Source organism: Propithecus coquereli, unplaced genomic scaffold (assembly GCF_000956105.1).
Source record: "Propithecus coquereli isolate 6110/MARCELLA unplaced genomic scaffold, Pcoq_1.0 Scaffold16, whole genome shotgun sequence".
Classification (NCBI taxonomy): Eukaryota; Metazoa; Chordata; class Mammalia; order Primates; family Indriidae; genus Propithecus; species Propithecus coquereli.
In genome coordinates this window covers 3,857,174-3,872,236 of record NW_012140524.1, presented here as the reverse complement: position 1 = coordinate 3,872,236, position 15,063 = coordinate 3,857,174, and the positions used below count along the sequence as shown (strand labels likewise).

The 15,063-nt window shown below is 38.5% G+C and overlaps 1 protein-coding gene across 3 annotated transcripts in view; it reads left to right on the top strand.

Moving 5' to 3' along the window:
• The window catches only part of FAR2 (fatty acyl CoA reductase 2), a 142,962-nt gene that overhangs the window by 83,765 nt on the left and 44,134 nt on the right, over positions 1-15,063 (top strand). For 2 of the 3 annotated variants that reach the window (XM_012641032.1, XM_012641033.1), the window contains exon 2: positions 10,278-10,504. The exons of the other annotated variant lie outside the window; for it this stretch is intronic. In XM_012641032.1, the coding sequence (XP_012496486.1) occupies positions 10,316-10,504 (189 nt within the window). In that variant the 5' untranslated portion in view covers positions 10,278-10,315. The remainder of the gene's footprint in view (positions 1-10,277; positions 10,505-15,063) is intronic. 3 annotated transcript variants of the gene reach the window in all.

Genomic DNA, 15,063 nt, shown 5'->3' with positions numbered 1-15,063 from the left:
TCCTTTAAATAGCCATTTGTTTCAACTTTTAGCATTGGGAAGCAGGAAACAAAAGGCAAAAAATACTTTTGTAAAGTTTTAGTTATTTATTTGAAAAGATGTGTCTCCATTCTACCTCTTCCAATACATGGATTGTTATGGGTGACACCTGTGAGCTCTGATGGTTCTAGTAAATATGTAGAAAGTTCTCTCCATCAAAAATACCTTAGCGCAGTTGGAGACCATTGGAGCTCAGGCTCTGGCCAAACTGGAGTCAAGCTCTGCTATCACCTGTATTATCCGTGTTTTACTATCATTAGAAATGTGAGTTCTCAAGTAAGCAGATTAGTTTATGTACCACTTTTAAGGGGAAAAAAGCCACAAACAAGTCATAGGGAGAACATAGGCTTACATTAAGGATATAGTCTAAGGTACAATATATGATCTGAGATTAGAACAGACTCAGTCAAATACCCTACACCAACATTTCTCTTACCACTTACATCTGAATCAATGGGCGTGCTCATTAATATGCATTTACCTGGGGCCTACCTCATCCTTTCACTAAGCTAGAAAGAGGTCTAATTGAAAATGGGGTCTAGTAAAGAACAGTTTTTAACAAGCTTTCCAAGTGACTCAAATGCCCATCAGCATTTGTGAGCCATCCCCTGACTTTTTGTATCTTCAGTCCTGACTCATTCATTCATTGATTCACCTATATTTATTGAGCTGTTTTTCATTGTACAGTACTGCACAGAATAAAATAAAGCCTCTGTTTTAAGTGTTTAATTGGCTAGTCAGGGTAACAAGATGTATCCTCAATATTTATTAATACATAACCACAAAGTATGTGGATTCAAAGTCAAAGTAGCATTAATAGTCTTAACATGTAACATCCTGAACAAGGAGACATCATTCTGTTCTGGTTAGAGCAATCATCTCTCCTGGTCATTACTTTATTTGATTACTAAACTAGCTCTGCAAAGTAGGTAGAATATTATTTAACAGAAGAGAAAATTGAATCTCAGAGCTGTCAAGATTCAAGATTCAGTTACATGATCAGTTAGCTGTAGATCAGATTTAGTTTTCAGATTTTCTAATTCCTAGCCCAATAATCTCACTGTATCTGTATTATACTTCATATATTTTAAGTTTTTATTTAAGCTCAAACAGTCTAGAAATAGAAGAATTTAAAGATGAAATTATCTCATTAATGAATAATTCAGTTGAAAAACAAAGGAAGTAATTCCAAAGCAAATAAATAAAACTTCCTTCCTGTCAATAATTATTTTATATTTAGCTACCAAGACATCAAGCAAGAATTCTGTTCATTAAAAATGTGACAGAAGCCCAACACATGGTACATGTGTTAGGAGAAAATATAAGATTAATTTTTTGTAAACTTGGCTCGGTCACAGAAATATTCCCAGACTTGAGCCAGTTTGCAGACCTAGAACCCTTTGAATGAAGAGGACACCAGGTTCCCTTGAGAAAGGACTCTGATACACTGCCAAAAATTTATACTGTTCATTTTTCTTTCTGTCTTCCCGAAAATGACCCAAAGCCTGTTACTTGGGTGACTGTGACGTGGGGAAAACGAAATAATCATACATTTTGGGGGGTAACTAGACACTGGCTCTGGAACGACACTAATTCCAAGAGACCCTAAATGTCACTGTGGCCCTCTAGTCAGAGTAGGAGCTTATGGAAGTCAGGTGGTTGATTTAGGTTTAGCTCAGGTCTGTCTCGCAGTGGGCCCAGTGGGTCCTCAAATCCATCCCATGGTCATTTCCCCAGTTCCGGAATGCATAATTAGAATATACAATCTCAGCAACAGGCAGAATCCCTACATTAGTTTCCTGACCTATGGAGTGAGGGCTATTAAGGTGGGAAAGGCCAAGAAGAAGCCACTAGAACTGCCTCTATCTAGAAAACCAAAAGCAATTACCACATTCCTGGAGAAATTACAGAGATTAGTGCCACCATCAAGGGTGGTGTGAGGTTCTCCAGAAGGCTGTGTATGCCCCGAATCAGTGTCTAATATATGGTGCTGTTTCTCCCATAGCCAGGATTCAGGGGTTCAAGATCAAGAGCTGGAAATGGGAGTGGCACCACTCACTATGACCCCTAGTGAGCCACTAGCAAAACTTTTTCCTGTCCCCATGACAGCATGCCCTACTGGCCTAGAGGTCTTAGTTCCAGAGGGAGGAATGTTTCCACGAAGAGACGCAACAGTGATTCCATTGACCTGAAAGTTAAGACTGCCATTGGCAACTTTGAGCTCCTCAGGACTGAATCAATGAGCAGGGAAGAGAGTTTCTGTGCTTGCTGGGGTGGTTGGTCCAGACTACCAAGGGGAAATTGGAATGCTACTCCACAGTGGAGCTAAAGAAGAGTATGTCTGGAATATAGGAGATCCCTCAGGGTGTCTCTTAGTGTCACCATGTCCTGTGATTGAGATCAATGGAAAACTGCAACACCCCAACCCAGGCAAAGTTACTACGGCCCAGATCCTTCAGGAATGAAAGTTTGGGTCACTTTGCCAAGTAAAGAACCACAGCCAGCTGAGGAGCTTGCTGAAGGCAAAAGCAACATGGAATGGGTAGTGGAAGAACGTAGGTATACATACCAGCTATGACCATGTGACCAGTTACAGAAACGAGGACTGTAATTGTCATGAGTCTTCCTTCCTTATTTTTTTATGAATGTGTGTGTTTGTATAGCAAATATCTTTGTTTTTTTCCCTCTCTTAATTCCCTTAATCATGTAATATATTGACTTTATAACATAGTGTTTAAATATTGTTAAGCTTTCATCATGGCATTTAAGTTATAGGATATCAAGGAAAAGAGTAAACATCAACCAAGGCCCTTGCATTCTCTTCTGGGGAAAGGGTTAGTGCATTTTTGTTTGTATGCAGTTTTATATTAGGTAGAATTATGACCTTGTTATTGTTTCTAACTGGAGGTTAAGTATGGTTTAAGGAACTGCACATGGGTGCCAATTTGATAAGAGGTGGACTTGGGATGGTTTACTTTGTTTCACTTTTATTGGGCCACTCTGCCCACATATTTGATCAAACATTATTCTGGATATTGCTGTGAAGGTGTTTTTTGGATGAGATGAACACTTTAATTGGCGGTCTTTCAGTAAAGCAGATTACCCTTCGTAGTGTTGGTGGGCTTCACCCAATCCACTGAAGGCTGTATGGAACAAAGACTCATCTCTTCAGAGCCAAAAGGAATTAGTGCATCAGATATCCTTTGGATTCAAACTGTAACTCTTCCCTGGATCTCCAGCTTACTGGCCTACCCTGCAAATTTTGAACTTGCAAGGCCTCCACAATTGTGTGAGCCAGTTCCTTATAGTAAATATTTCTCTGTCACCCTCTCTTACATGCTCTCTCTCTGTATATAGATATAGATATCTAGATATTCTCTTTATCTTTATCTATAGATATTGATAGATGCAGAGATAGACAATATCCTGTTGGTTGTTTCTCTGGAGAACTCTAATACAATGACAATCTATGTCATCTCTTTTACTAAGTCATTAATTCTAAGCAAAGTATAAAAAATGTGTTGGCTTACTATCCATTTGGTCGAATTCCTGTTCTTATTGGGTTAGTAGATCAACCAGTCTTTTATTTGCAAGGTGACTCAATTTATAAATACAGGAAATAAAATGCATCAAAATTTACATTTGACTGTTATTCCCTCGATATTTTATGCTAACTGATGTTTACTTACCTTTTATAAACACGACTAACAATAGTTTGCATTTTTATAATGCTTTGCTATCCACACCTAACATAGTATGTGACATGTAATAGACACTCAATAGAGGTGGTTTAATCAATTTTGTTAAAATGGTGGATTTAGTTTATATCCTTTTATTTTTAATTTCTGTTAGACTTGTTTTTTTTAAAAAGACTAATGAGCTAAGCAGAAGCGAACCAAGAAGAATGTATTGAGGTGATTGCTAAATTTGGTGTTCTTAAGTCCAGCTTGATCTACCTCTCCCCAGCTGGGACTGTTTCCAAATTGGTTTTTCTTGACTTGGAGGACCGCTAATCCAGTTAGTGAGGCCTATTCCCAGCAGCTGCCTACATTACCCCTGGGGGTTAATATTCTTCCACCAAGAACTTAAAAGTTCTCTCAGAAAAATTGTATATAACAAGCCCACAGTTCATTGCTGAATTGTATGATGTGGGATATACACAGGAAACTAAAGCAATAAAAAGAAAGAAATCTCTGATGAGGATTTTTTTTTCAATAAGTGCTTGACAAACAGATATGTGACTGGTATGAAAAATTTTAAGTCTTGGATTAATGAGGTCCCTGTAGCTCGTCATAAGAGACCTGTCCATATCTTCACAAATTTGTAAAAACCAAGAACCAATATTATACTTTTATGCTACAAAAATGGGAAAATGAGACATACATTTGCTTCATTAAAAAGGGTTACTCCAGATTTAAAAGGTTGATATGAATTATTGTCAAGAGTTATTTTACTCACTAATCAAGAAAATGTGCATGTCTCTTATCATGTGCATTTGTGTATGTATTAGTTTTCTTGGGCTACCATAACAAAATATCACAGACTGGGTTGCTTAGACAACAGACGTTTATATTCTCACAGTTCTGGAGGCTATAAATTCAAGATCAAGGTGGTGGTAAGATGGGTTTCTGGTGAGGCTGGTCTTCCTGGCTTGCAGAGTGTTGTTTTCTCCCTGTGTCCTCTCATGGCCTTTTCTCTGTGCCTGCATAGATAGAGAGCTCTCTGGTGTCTTTTCTTCTTCTTATGAAGACATAAGTCCTATAGGATTAGGGCCCCACCTTTATGACCTCATTTAACCTTAACGACCTCCCAAAGTCCCTATCTCCAAATACCATCACATTGTGGGTTAGAGCTTCAACATATGAATTTTGGACACAATTAAGTCCATAACAGTGTGTAATGTCATTTGGGCCACACTTTTAAAAATAATTTAAATATATCTTAAACTAAGGAAGTTTGTTTTGCAAATTTCTTTATACTTCTAGTGCCCACAAAAAAAGAAGAGATTATGAAATACTGGCTATCACTACTTTCTAAGAACTTATTTTTTAAGTATATATTATTAAATTACCTTTTAGAAATAATGAAACAATATTACAGACATGAAACAAAGCTCTTTACCTTTAATCCTACCACACTGTTATATAATTACTGTCATTTATTTCATTTTCCTCTAATCTTTTCCACTGATAGAATCACAGGGATTTGAAATGGACATCATGTTTATAGAAGTTTGTGTTCTCCTTTTTTTTCATTGAATACTATTTTGTAAATACTTTTCCTTCATTTGACAGACACTGAAATAATTTCAATGTTTACTTTTGATGAAGCAGAACAACTTTCATTTACTGAGTTTTACAAGATAGCACTGATTTTTTTCAATAGACCAGTGCATATTATTGTGCCCGTTGCCAACCAAAACTCTATTGGTCTACATGAAATATGTCTCGACACACAGCATTCTTTGAATCTTCAAAAAAGACAACAGAATTCCCCATAGATGAAATTGACTTGATTATCCTTAGAATCATTCATAGACAGCAACCAATACTAACTGGCTTTTTTGCACTGTGATTGCATGCTAGCTCAATCACCCTTCTTTCTTGAGTTTGCCCATAATAGGTTTGGTTGAATGAAATTAAGAGGCTTAAACTATGTGAAAGCTGGGGGTATAGGCTAATGTATAGCACAGAGACTGAAAGAAATTTGGTGGAAATAAAAAGTGGGAAATCTTTCTCTGGAAAAATCTTCCTTCATCTCCACTAATGAAAATGAAATGAATGAGAGTAATTATATAATAGTGTGGTAGGATTAAAGGTAAAGAGTTTTGCTTCATGTCTATAATATCTTTTCATAATTTCTAAAAGGCAATTTAACAATATATACTTAAAAAATAAGACATCAAGATGTGCCACACAAGATTTGCTTGGGTAAATGTAATTAATTATCAATGATTTAATATAGATAAAATGGAGATTGGCAGTGGATCATATTTGTATTTAGCTTTTTAAGCAGAATTTTAAGTATTAAATTTTGACTTTTTAATAGGATGTGCTAATATTATAAAATGAAGATGAAAAGGAAGTTCTAGAACAATGGTACTCTGAAGGGGGAGGCAATTTTTCTTCCTGGGGCACGTTTAGCAAAGTCTGGAGACTTTTTTTTTTGAGGCAGGGTCTCACTCTGTTGCCTAGGCTGGAGTACAGTGGCCTCATCATAGCTCACTGCAACCTCAAACTCCTGGGCTCAAGCGGTCCTCCCACCTCAGCCTCCCAAATAGCTGGGACTACAGGCACTTGCCACCATGCCTGGTGAATTTTTCTATTTTGTGTAGAGGTGGGTCTCGCTCACGCTCAGGCTGGAGACATTTTGGATTATCACACCTGGCTAGTGGGATGGGGGTCAGGGGAGTTGGCTGTTTCCATCTAGTGGGTAGAGGCCAGGGATGCTGCTAAACATTCTACATTGCACTGGACAGCCTTCACAACAAAGCTTTATCTGACCCAAAATGTCAATAATGCCAAGGTCAAAAATCCCCTGTCAAAAGTAAGATTCCTGAGAGGCAAAGCACTTTGTTTGCTTTTAAAAATGTTTCCCTCCAAAGAATTACCAAGACATTTGGAAAAACTTGTCTCCCTTAAGTGTTTGAATCCTAATTTTTTATTTTCCAGAAGAATCACCTAATCAATAATTAAAGTTTCCATATGCTGAAACCTGCAGCAAATGTATAAAGTAACACACCTAAAATTATTCAATATTTTAACATCTGTTCTCTAGGAATGAGAATGCCTCATTTTACTACCAAAGGAGAGTAAAAACCCTACTTCTACTATGACCATGGAAAACTGGTGATCTTAAGGAGAAAAAATACTCCAGAATAGAAATGAAGAATCTAACCTATATAAGGCCTGTTCATTGCTAGTTAGTGTTTGGCACATAATAAACATTCAATAAAAATATAGAGACTGACTCCAATAGGTCCCTTTTTTTTCATTCAAGTATTAGATATTCTGCATTATACAGGATCATTGGCAGGATTCATGTTCCAGAGATTGTCAGCATGACCTGTGCTTCTCACAAACTATCTTATGAGCATGAGGGATAGGAAATTAGACTTTGTTCTGTGCATTGGTAGTCTGAGAAGATATGCAAGGCAAGCCATGCCCCAGTCAGCTGTCCAATGGAGAGGGAGGACCTTCTAGAGTTGCATATACTCCGTTACTGATGCAAAATTATTTTAGTTTTTTTTAGCATAATTAATTTTATTATTTTAATGAATTATATATTAAAGGTTAAAAAAAATTCCCAGACCTAACAAAATTGTACAAATTTGAGTAAATACAAATTACTCGAATTATATATAGGAGTTACTGGGGCCGGTAGTACTATCTTAGCAATAGAAGCAAGAGGTAGAAGAAACATCTCTGATGCGGCTTTGATCTGAGGGTGAGGAATTCTTTTTGACATTTTCAGCATCACTTGAATTGATTAGAATCATGGCCACAGCTCCTCTGCCACCTATCTGTGATAACTGGATAACGAGGGCCAGAAGATACTGGTTTATGTTTTGTTTCCTGTCGAAGTGCTCAGCGTACTCTGCCGTGATTTTTGTTGTGTTTGGGAAGTATTGGGACTCTGGACAGAACAGGCAAATTCTATTCTTTTGGGACACATTGAGCCTTCCTTTGTCCATAAGAAATAGGCTTATTAGATATGTCTTACCTTCTCTCCAAAATTTTAAATCACATGTTGCCAAACTGTCTGGGACCAAAATATCTTAACAGTATGTTTGCATGTCTAGAAAATATGACTCTGCTAGAGTCTATGATATTACAAGACAAGCAAGCGACATCTTCAGAGTAAGTGAAGTTGGTAAGTCACCCTATCCAAACTCAGTTTTCCTTCTATATTTTCTTGCCAACCATGGTCATTTATGCCCAATACCTAAACATTTTTATATGTAAAGAAAAAGACAAGATTCATCATGAAGTATAGTTAAATTTGGTGAACATACTTTACCTGGCTGTTATGATTTATTGAGTTATAAATTGTCTCCTATTTATAAAAGAGTGCATATAAAATGTGTAAGATAGGACATTTAAAATAAATGTCAAAAGGAAAAGCTAGAAATCATTAAGAGGGAAAATATAAAACCAGTGACTATACTAGTAGCTAAAAGTTGAGTATATGCTATAAGCAACTGATATTTCTAAGGGTTTTACACCTAGTAATTAATTTCATCCTTACCACAGCACTTTAAGTGGATTCTTTTATTTGCCCCATTTTACTGGTGAGGAAACTGAAGTATAGAGAGGTTAATAATGTGCCTGAGGTCGCACAGCTAGCGAGCAGTAGAACTGTAGGGTCTGACTTCGATGGTCTGCTTAGAACTTGTGTGTGAATCTAGGATGCTATCCTGCCTTCCAGACTTGGGGACACGACTTTTCTGAACTTCAAGGCAGGCAAGGCAAGAATATTCAATACTTTTTCCAAGTGCTAAATTGTTGAGAAAGTCATTGGGTGGATTATAATATGAGTAACATTATGTAACATGACAAAAAACATCATGAATTGCTATTTGCACAAGATCCAAATATACTCTTCAAAATAATATTTCTCACATCAATCCTCAATAAAAAGGGATTTCACTAGTCACTCAGTGAACATAGCTAATATGGGTCAAAATTCGGATTTCCTAAAGTGAATACCATTGATGATTGGGGGTGATTTATGTCACTAATCCCTGTTTTGTCTACTTCATAGCATGAGTTACAGTGTGTAGTTAACTTGTTTTCATATTTATTTGCCTTTATATTGCTGGTTTCCAGTGCTAGAGTGTCTGCCTTATTCATCAGTGTGCCTTTAGGACTCAGCATAGGATCCGGCATGGGAGGTGCTCGATTATTCATTGAGTAAATTATCCCCCAACGGCAAAGAGTTCTGCCAAAGAACATGGTCTGAAGATCCTCAAAATACAAATTATGATTATGAAATGTCATTGTTTCTTAAGGAGTTGCTAGCAGAGCCATCTGGACCAGAGTTGAAGAGCAGGGTGTTGACTCTTTGATTTGTTTTTTCTTCTTCCTAAGCCTTGATGTCAGGGCAGTCCCTGGAGTTGTGTTCTGTAGGATCCACCCAAACCAGGTCTGCACAGGCAATGGGAGCCTTTCTACAACTGACTAAGTTAGTGGCCAAAAAGGAAGATCTGCTGCCACACCTCCAGCACTGTTTTTTCTAAGCTCTCTGCTGCTGCCTCCAGTCAACAGTCCTCAACCTGAACTGAAAGACAAAACCCTTCCTGTTGCGTATCTACAGCATGCAGTGCTTTTTATTTTCGAGCATCACAGAATCTAAGTGCTACATCTGGCCTCCTACCAGATTGCTAACTCCTTCCCTGTGCTTCTGCAAACAGGGGCCTTACGGTGCTATTTCAGGGCACACCAAAGCCTACAGAGGTTTGTGGCCACCCTTATTCGACCTCCTTTGCCTTTGTCTTTTGCAATGTCTCAGCCCCATAAGTAGCATATGAAGGAAAGGCTGGCACTCAACCCATTTTCAGCTCAAGGAAGAGAATAACGTGTTATTTGCTCCAATATGTTCTCTAAACAAACCTGTAACTGAAATACTAATTACATCATAATTTTAAAAAATGTGGCAGCTGTTCTAAGCCTTGGTTTCACAGGCTCTGGGCCCTGGCCTTCTCACCGACATTCCGTAACACCGAGTCCCTTTTCTCCCCGCTGCAGCACGCTGCGCCATGCCACTGCACCTCTGCTCTTGCTCTTTCCTTGGCCTGCACACCCTGACCTCAGCCCTTCTCTGCCTTCCAGTTTCAACTCAGGGGTCACCACCTACAGATGCTTTCCTGAAGTTTCTTTCCAGACCCTGCCATGTGCCCCTCCTGTGTGCTCCCTTTATTTTAGCACCTACCATTCTCTTTAACAATCTCTTTACGCGTCTGTCTTCTCCACTAGACTACAAGCAATTCCTTGAAAGCAGGAAGCACGTCTTACTCATTTCTTGCCCCCTGTTCCTGGCATAAAGTCTAGCATGCACAGTAAGCTCGATAAATATTGATCGAAGTGAATCGTGTTGCCTAAAAGCCATGATGCTCTCATTCTGTCTGACCTACTTTTTCTGCACTCAGAACTCCTGGAAGCACTAGAAACATTTTCAGTGACTTTGCCTTTTAGAACTTCTGAGAATGTAATCTTTTGTTATTTCCTCTTCCTTTTTAGGAACCTCTTTCCAGAGCTATCAGAGAAAGGGAGGAACCATGTCCACGATCGCAGCTTTCTATGGTGGCAAGTCCATTCTCATCACGGGGGCCACAGGCTTCATGGGCAAAGTGCTGATGGAGAAGCTGTTTCGCACCAGCCCTGACCTGAAAGTCATTTACATCCTTGTGAGGCCCAAGGCTGGCCAGACACTCCAGCAGAGGGTTTTCCAGATCCTGAACAGTAAGGTATGCCTTATAGGAAACGCTTGTGCGGTGGGCAATGCCTTAGGGCAAGAGGACTCACTACAGTGTTCTCTTGTAGCCCCAAATTACAAGTGGGGACCAGACTATCTGCGCAGGCAGAAGAGAGCAGAGAAAACAAGATAGCAACCAACTGTTCGTGGAAACCCACAGTATTTTCCCCAAAGAGGGGAAAGAGTGCTTGGACTCAGACTAGGGCAGGTAAGGAGATCATCTATGTTCTGGAACACTAAGTAAGCATCAAAATGATAAAACTCCTGGAGTGGATGCTCCAGGCTTGAAATCTGCCACGAGTTCATCTGAACTTTTCACTAATTTTCTTCTAAATTTAGGTGGTTTTTAAAAATAAGGTGTTTATTCAAATTTTTGGATATTCTTCTATTGTATTTTCTTCTATTGTGTATGGAACAGATATGATTACTAAGTAGCCATGCAGTAATATTTTCAGTTGTCTAAACTCTATAAGGTTTAGCTGTTGTATATTTTATTTATGGAAACTTGATACTTCTATTATCCCATAAATTCTTCTATGATAAAAACATTGGAAATGAATTATTATATCTGTGAATGAGCATTTGGATATCAAACCCTCTCTCCTCTCAAAAAAAAGACATTATGTATATCTTTTCATGTTTTAATTTATAAATTTAAAGGCAGTATAGGCTTTGGTCTTGAATACATCTGGGTCCAAATTCAGGCTTATCCATCTGTTGACACTTTACCTCTAAAACTTCAGAAATTCCAGTGTTTAGACTAGAGAAAACAACTGCTTCCCATAAGAATTAAATGAGAAAATGTATGTGTCTTGTTCACAGTGCCCTTTGGAATGTCACAGGGTCACAAAGGGTTGGCAAAAGGAAAATTTTAAGATTTTTCTTTCTTTTTTTTTTTTTTTTACAAAATCTCCTTGCCAGTGTGTAGAAACACTAATGTCTAATAGTGTATCTGATAGCACGGCACATCATAGACTGCCTAGAAACACTGATGATTTATCTGCTGGCACCAGGATAAGATTTTGGTACCAACCATGATGCAAATTGGAAAAGCCTCCCCTACATGTCATGGCCTGACTCAGCAGTGGGACAAATAACAATCATAGCTAATACTTACTGGATATCAGCATGAGCAGACACTATTCAAAGCATTTTTCGCAACTTACCCCATATATCTTTGCAACAATCCTGTGAAGTGAGAACCATTAATACCCTCACTGTATAGATGGGCAAACTGAGACCTGAAGTGTTCACTTACCAAGGGCCCCCTCCTAGTCAATGGGACAGTCGGACTTCAAATCCCCAGTCTGACTACTGTCCCACTGCCTTCGTGGTAACTGAGGTTCTTAAGAATGAGACTGAGAGGCTAATATGACATAAAACCAAAACCTGGAGTAAACTCGCAGATCCCTCCTCAGACAGCTGTGCTCAGCTCTCCGTCCCTAATGGCCTTTGTTTTCATCACATGGCAGACATTCCTCTCTAGTCCAGTGGCCTTGTTGCCAGCTGTGGATTTCTAGTTAAATATTGTGGCGGAGAGTCTTGTGGTCCACCCAGCCTTTACCTGCTGCTCCTTTCAATGGAGTGTTTTTGATTGCACAGCAACATTGCTTTTGTTCCAGAAATCTTGATTATACTATATATAAAGTATCTGTGAAACCACCTTGCAAATTCCCATACCTGTTTCCCCGATTGGGCTATTTATAGTCAGCTGTTAACTTTTATAAACAGTGGTTCTCCCAGTGTCATCTCAAGACCAGCAGCATGAATATCGGCAAGGAACTATCTGTTGTTACCAGATGGTAGTTAACAGCCTGACCTGAGTTTGAATCTCAGCACTACCAATTATGAGCTGTGTGAGAGTAGACAAGATAGACACCTTGCTAAACCTTGGTTTCTTTATCTGCAAAGTACAGCAATAATATCCTGCTCACCCAGGGAGTCTCTGCCTCTCCCTCCTTTCTCTCTCTCCCCCCACTCAAAACTTTCAGGATTCAAATCCAGGTCTGACATCATAAGGTATGGCCTTCACCACTATCCCCTATGGCCTCACTTTTTATTAATCTATGCTAATTTGAGTTTATTTGTGTAGATGTTTTTTTCTCCATAAACTTTTCCCTTAAAGAATTGTAAGAGGAAAGGAATCTGATGTGCATAATATAGCTGAAAAACTTACCTGTGTAAACCACCATTTCTATGTGGACATTTTGTGGGTAACAAGAACAGATTCTACTAGCTGACTATTGAAAAACAAGCCATTGCTTATGCAAATGCCTACTTTCTTAGCACTATGTGGAATATGATACCTGTGAAGAGATTTTTCCATGGAAAAAAAAAATCTGCTGTATTTCATTTCTGGATGTCCCAAGACCGAAAAGTTTCTACTACACAAATTATGTATGCTTCAGAATATAAGGGTGCTATTACTGATTGGCTGTGGATAAAGCTCTGTGCAAGAAATTAGCTACCCAACAAGGGTACTTATGAGATACAAGATATTATTGCTCTTATTTGCTTTGAAACTGAAAATTCATAATAAAGTAAGCTAAGTTTATATTATTTTAAATTATGATGATGGACCACTTTTAAAAAGTGGAAGACACCTCTGGATTATATTAATTTAGAGTCAAAATAACACCATCTTCAGATACTTTCACTTAGTTTAGTATGTAAAATCCTTTAGATGACCCATTTCCACCTTTTGAAATTTTTTATTTGTTGTCTAGATCTGTGCTATTCAGTGTAGTAGCCACTTGCCGTATGTGGCTGTTTAAATTTAAATAAATTATAATTAAGTGAAATTTAAAATTCATTTCCTCGGTCATACTAGCCATATTCCAAGTGCTCAATGGCCATATGTGGCTAGTTTATTGGACAGTTATAGAACATTTCTATTCTCGTAGAAGTTTTATTAGGCAGCATTGATCTAAATGGTTAAGTATCTTGTAGAGAAAGACTATTGTGATTGATTTCCATACTGCCCATCATTTTTATTAATTCTACAGACACTTCTTGAAGTTCTTAATATGTGTTAAGTGCATGTGAGGCACAAAGGATCTGAAGACAAAAATGACATGGCCACATAAAGTGGTAGAGACAGACATGTGAAATGCAGGATTGCAATGCAACGTGAGTTCTCCAGGAAGAGGAGAGCAAAGGGCATTCCAAGCAGAAAGAACAGTACTTGCAAATGCATGAATGGTGGGGTGTGTTTGGGAAACTCTGGGTGATTTATTTGGCCCCAGACAAGTGTGAATAAGAACTAGAAAGGTATGCTGAGGCCAAATCCAGGAAGACTTCAAGTAATTGTATTGCGTTACTTTCAGTTGAAAGAAAAGCCAATTGAAATTGGCTTAAAAAAACACAAAGATGATGTGTTGAGTATACAGTGGAAAAAATCCAGCCCTGGAGTGGTGCACTGCTATGACTCAACTAGAGCTCTAGCTGCCTTGGTCTGTGTGTTTGTCAACTCTGCCGTTTTGTCCTGGCTTTATCCCCATTATGAATAAGGTGGTTGCTATAGCTTTGGGCTTCACACCCATATATGGCAATCTTTGGATAAAGAGAGGCTGGCTCTGAGGCTCTCTCCCAAGACTGATGAAACTTCTTTTCTAGAAACCCTCACATCTCCTCAGCCTGGTTGAGGTTACATGTTCATTTCTGACCAACCTCTGTGGCCCTGAGATATACCATGTACTGATTTGTTCAGAAATCTCAGACCTAAGTCAGTCATTGTCCAGAGGGTTAGAGCACATGGGATCAATAAGCCTTTCCCTGGAGCTGGGACGAGATCATCTGCTCATGAGGCACAGTGACTGCTAGAGAAGGGAGACACCTGTGTGATAACTAGCAACTTATCAAGAGACAGAAGAGTGGATGTTAGGAAGCAAACATCTGAGTAGATCATGGTTTCTGGAGTCTGACAGACCTGAGTTGGTGTCCTCAGTGGTGTGGTTTACATAATGGAGCCTCAGTTTCCAAATGGAGATAATGATAGTCTTTGTCTTTTGTACTGTTGTGCGATATAAATGAGTTAACACCGGAAAGGAACTTAGGACAGTGCCTGAACCACAGTAAAAACTCGGCAAATATTAGCATTAAATTTTTATTCAAATATGGGAGGGAGTTGGAGTGTGGGACTCCAATGGAAGGTCTTTTTTGTTTTCTGACTGCTAGTTGATTTCCTACCACTTAAATAATGATAAATAAAATAGTACTCAAGTGATGTTGATGAAGATAGGAAAGATAAATGTGAATTAGTTGGGTAAATGTGACAGAAATCACATGACCCACAAAGCTGAGAATATTTACTATCGGGATCTTTGTGGAAGTTTGCCAACTCTTGGAATAGAGGATCAGAAAAATGCCTTCTGATATAAAATACCTAAACATGTTAGATAAAATATGTTTTTATAAAATAATCTTAATGCATACCTGAACTAGAGGCAAAATAAGGAAATTCCTAGGAATCCAGAAATGACAAGAAAGTACACACATACACACATACACACACACACACACACACACACACACACACACACACACACACAC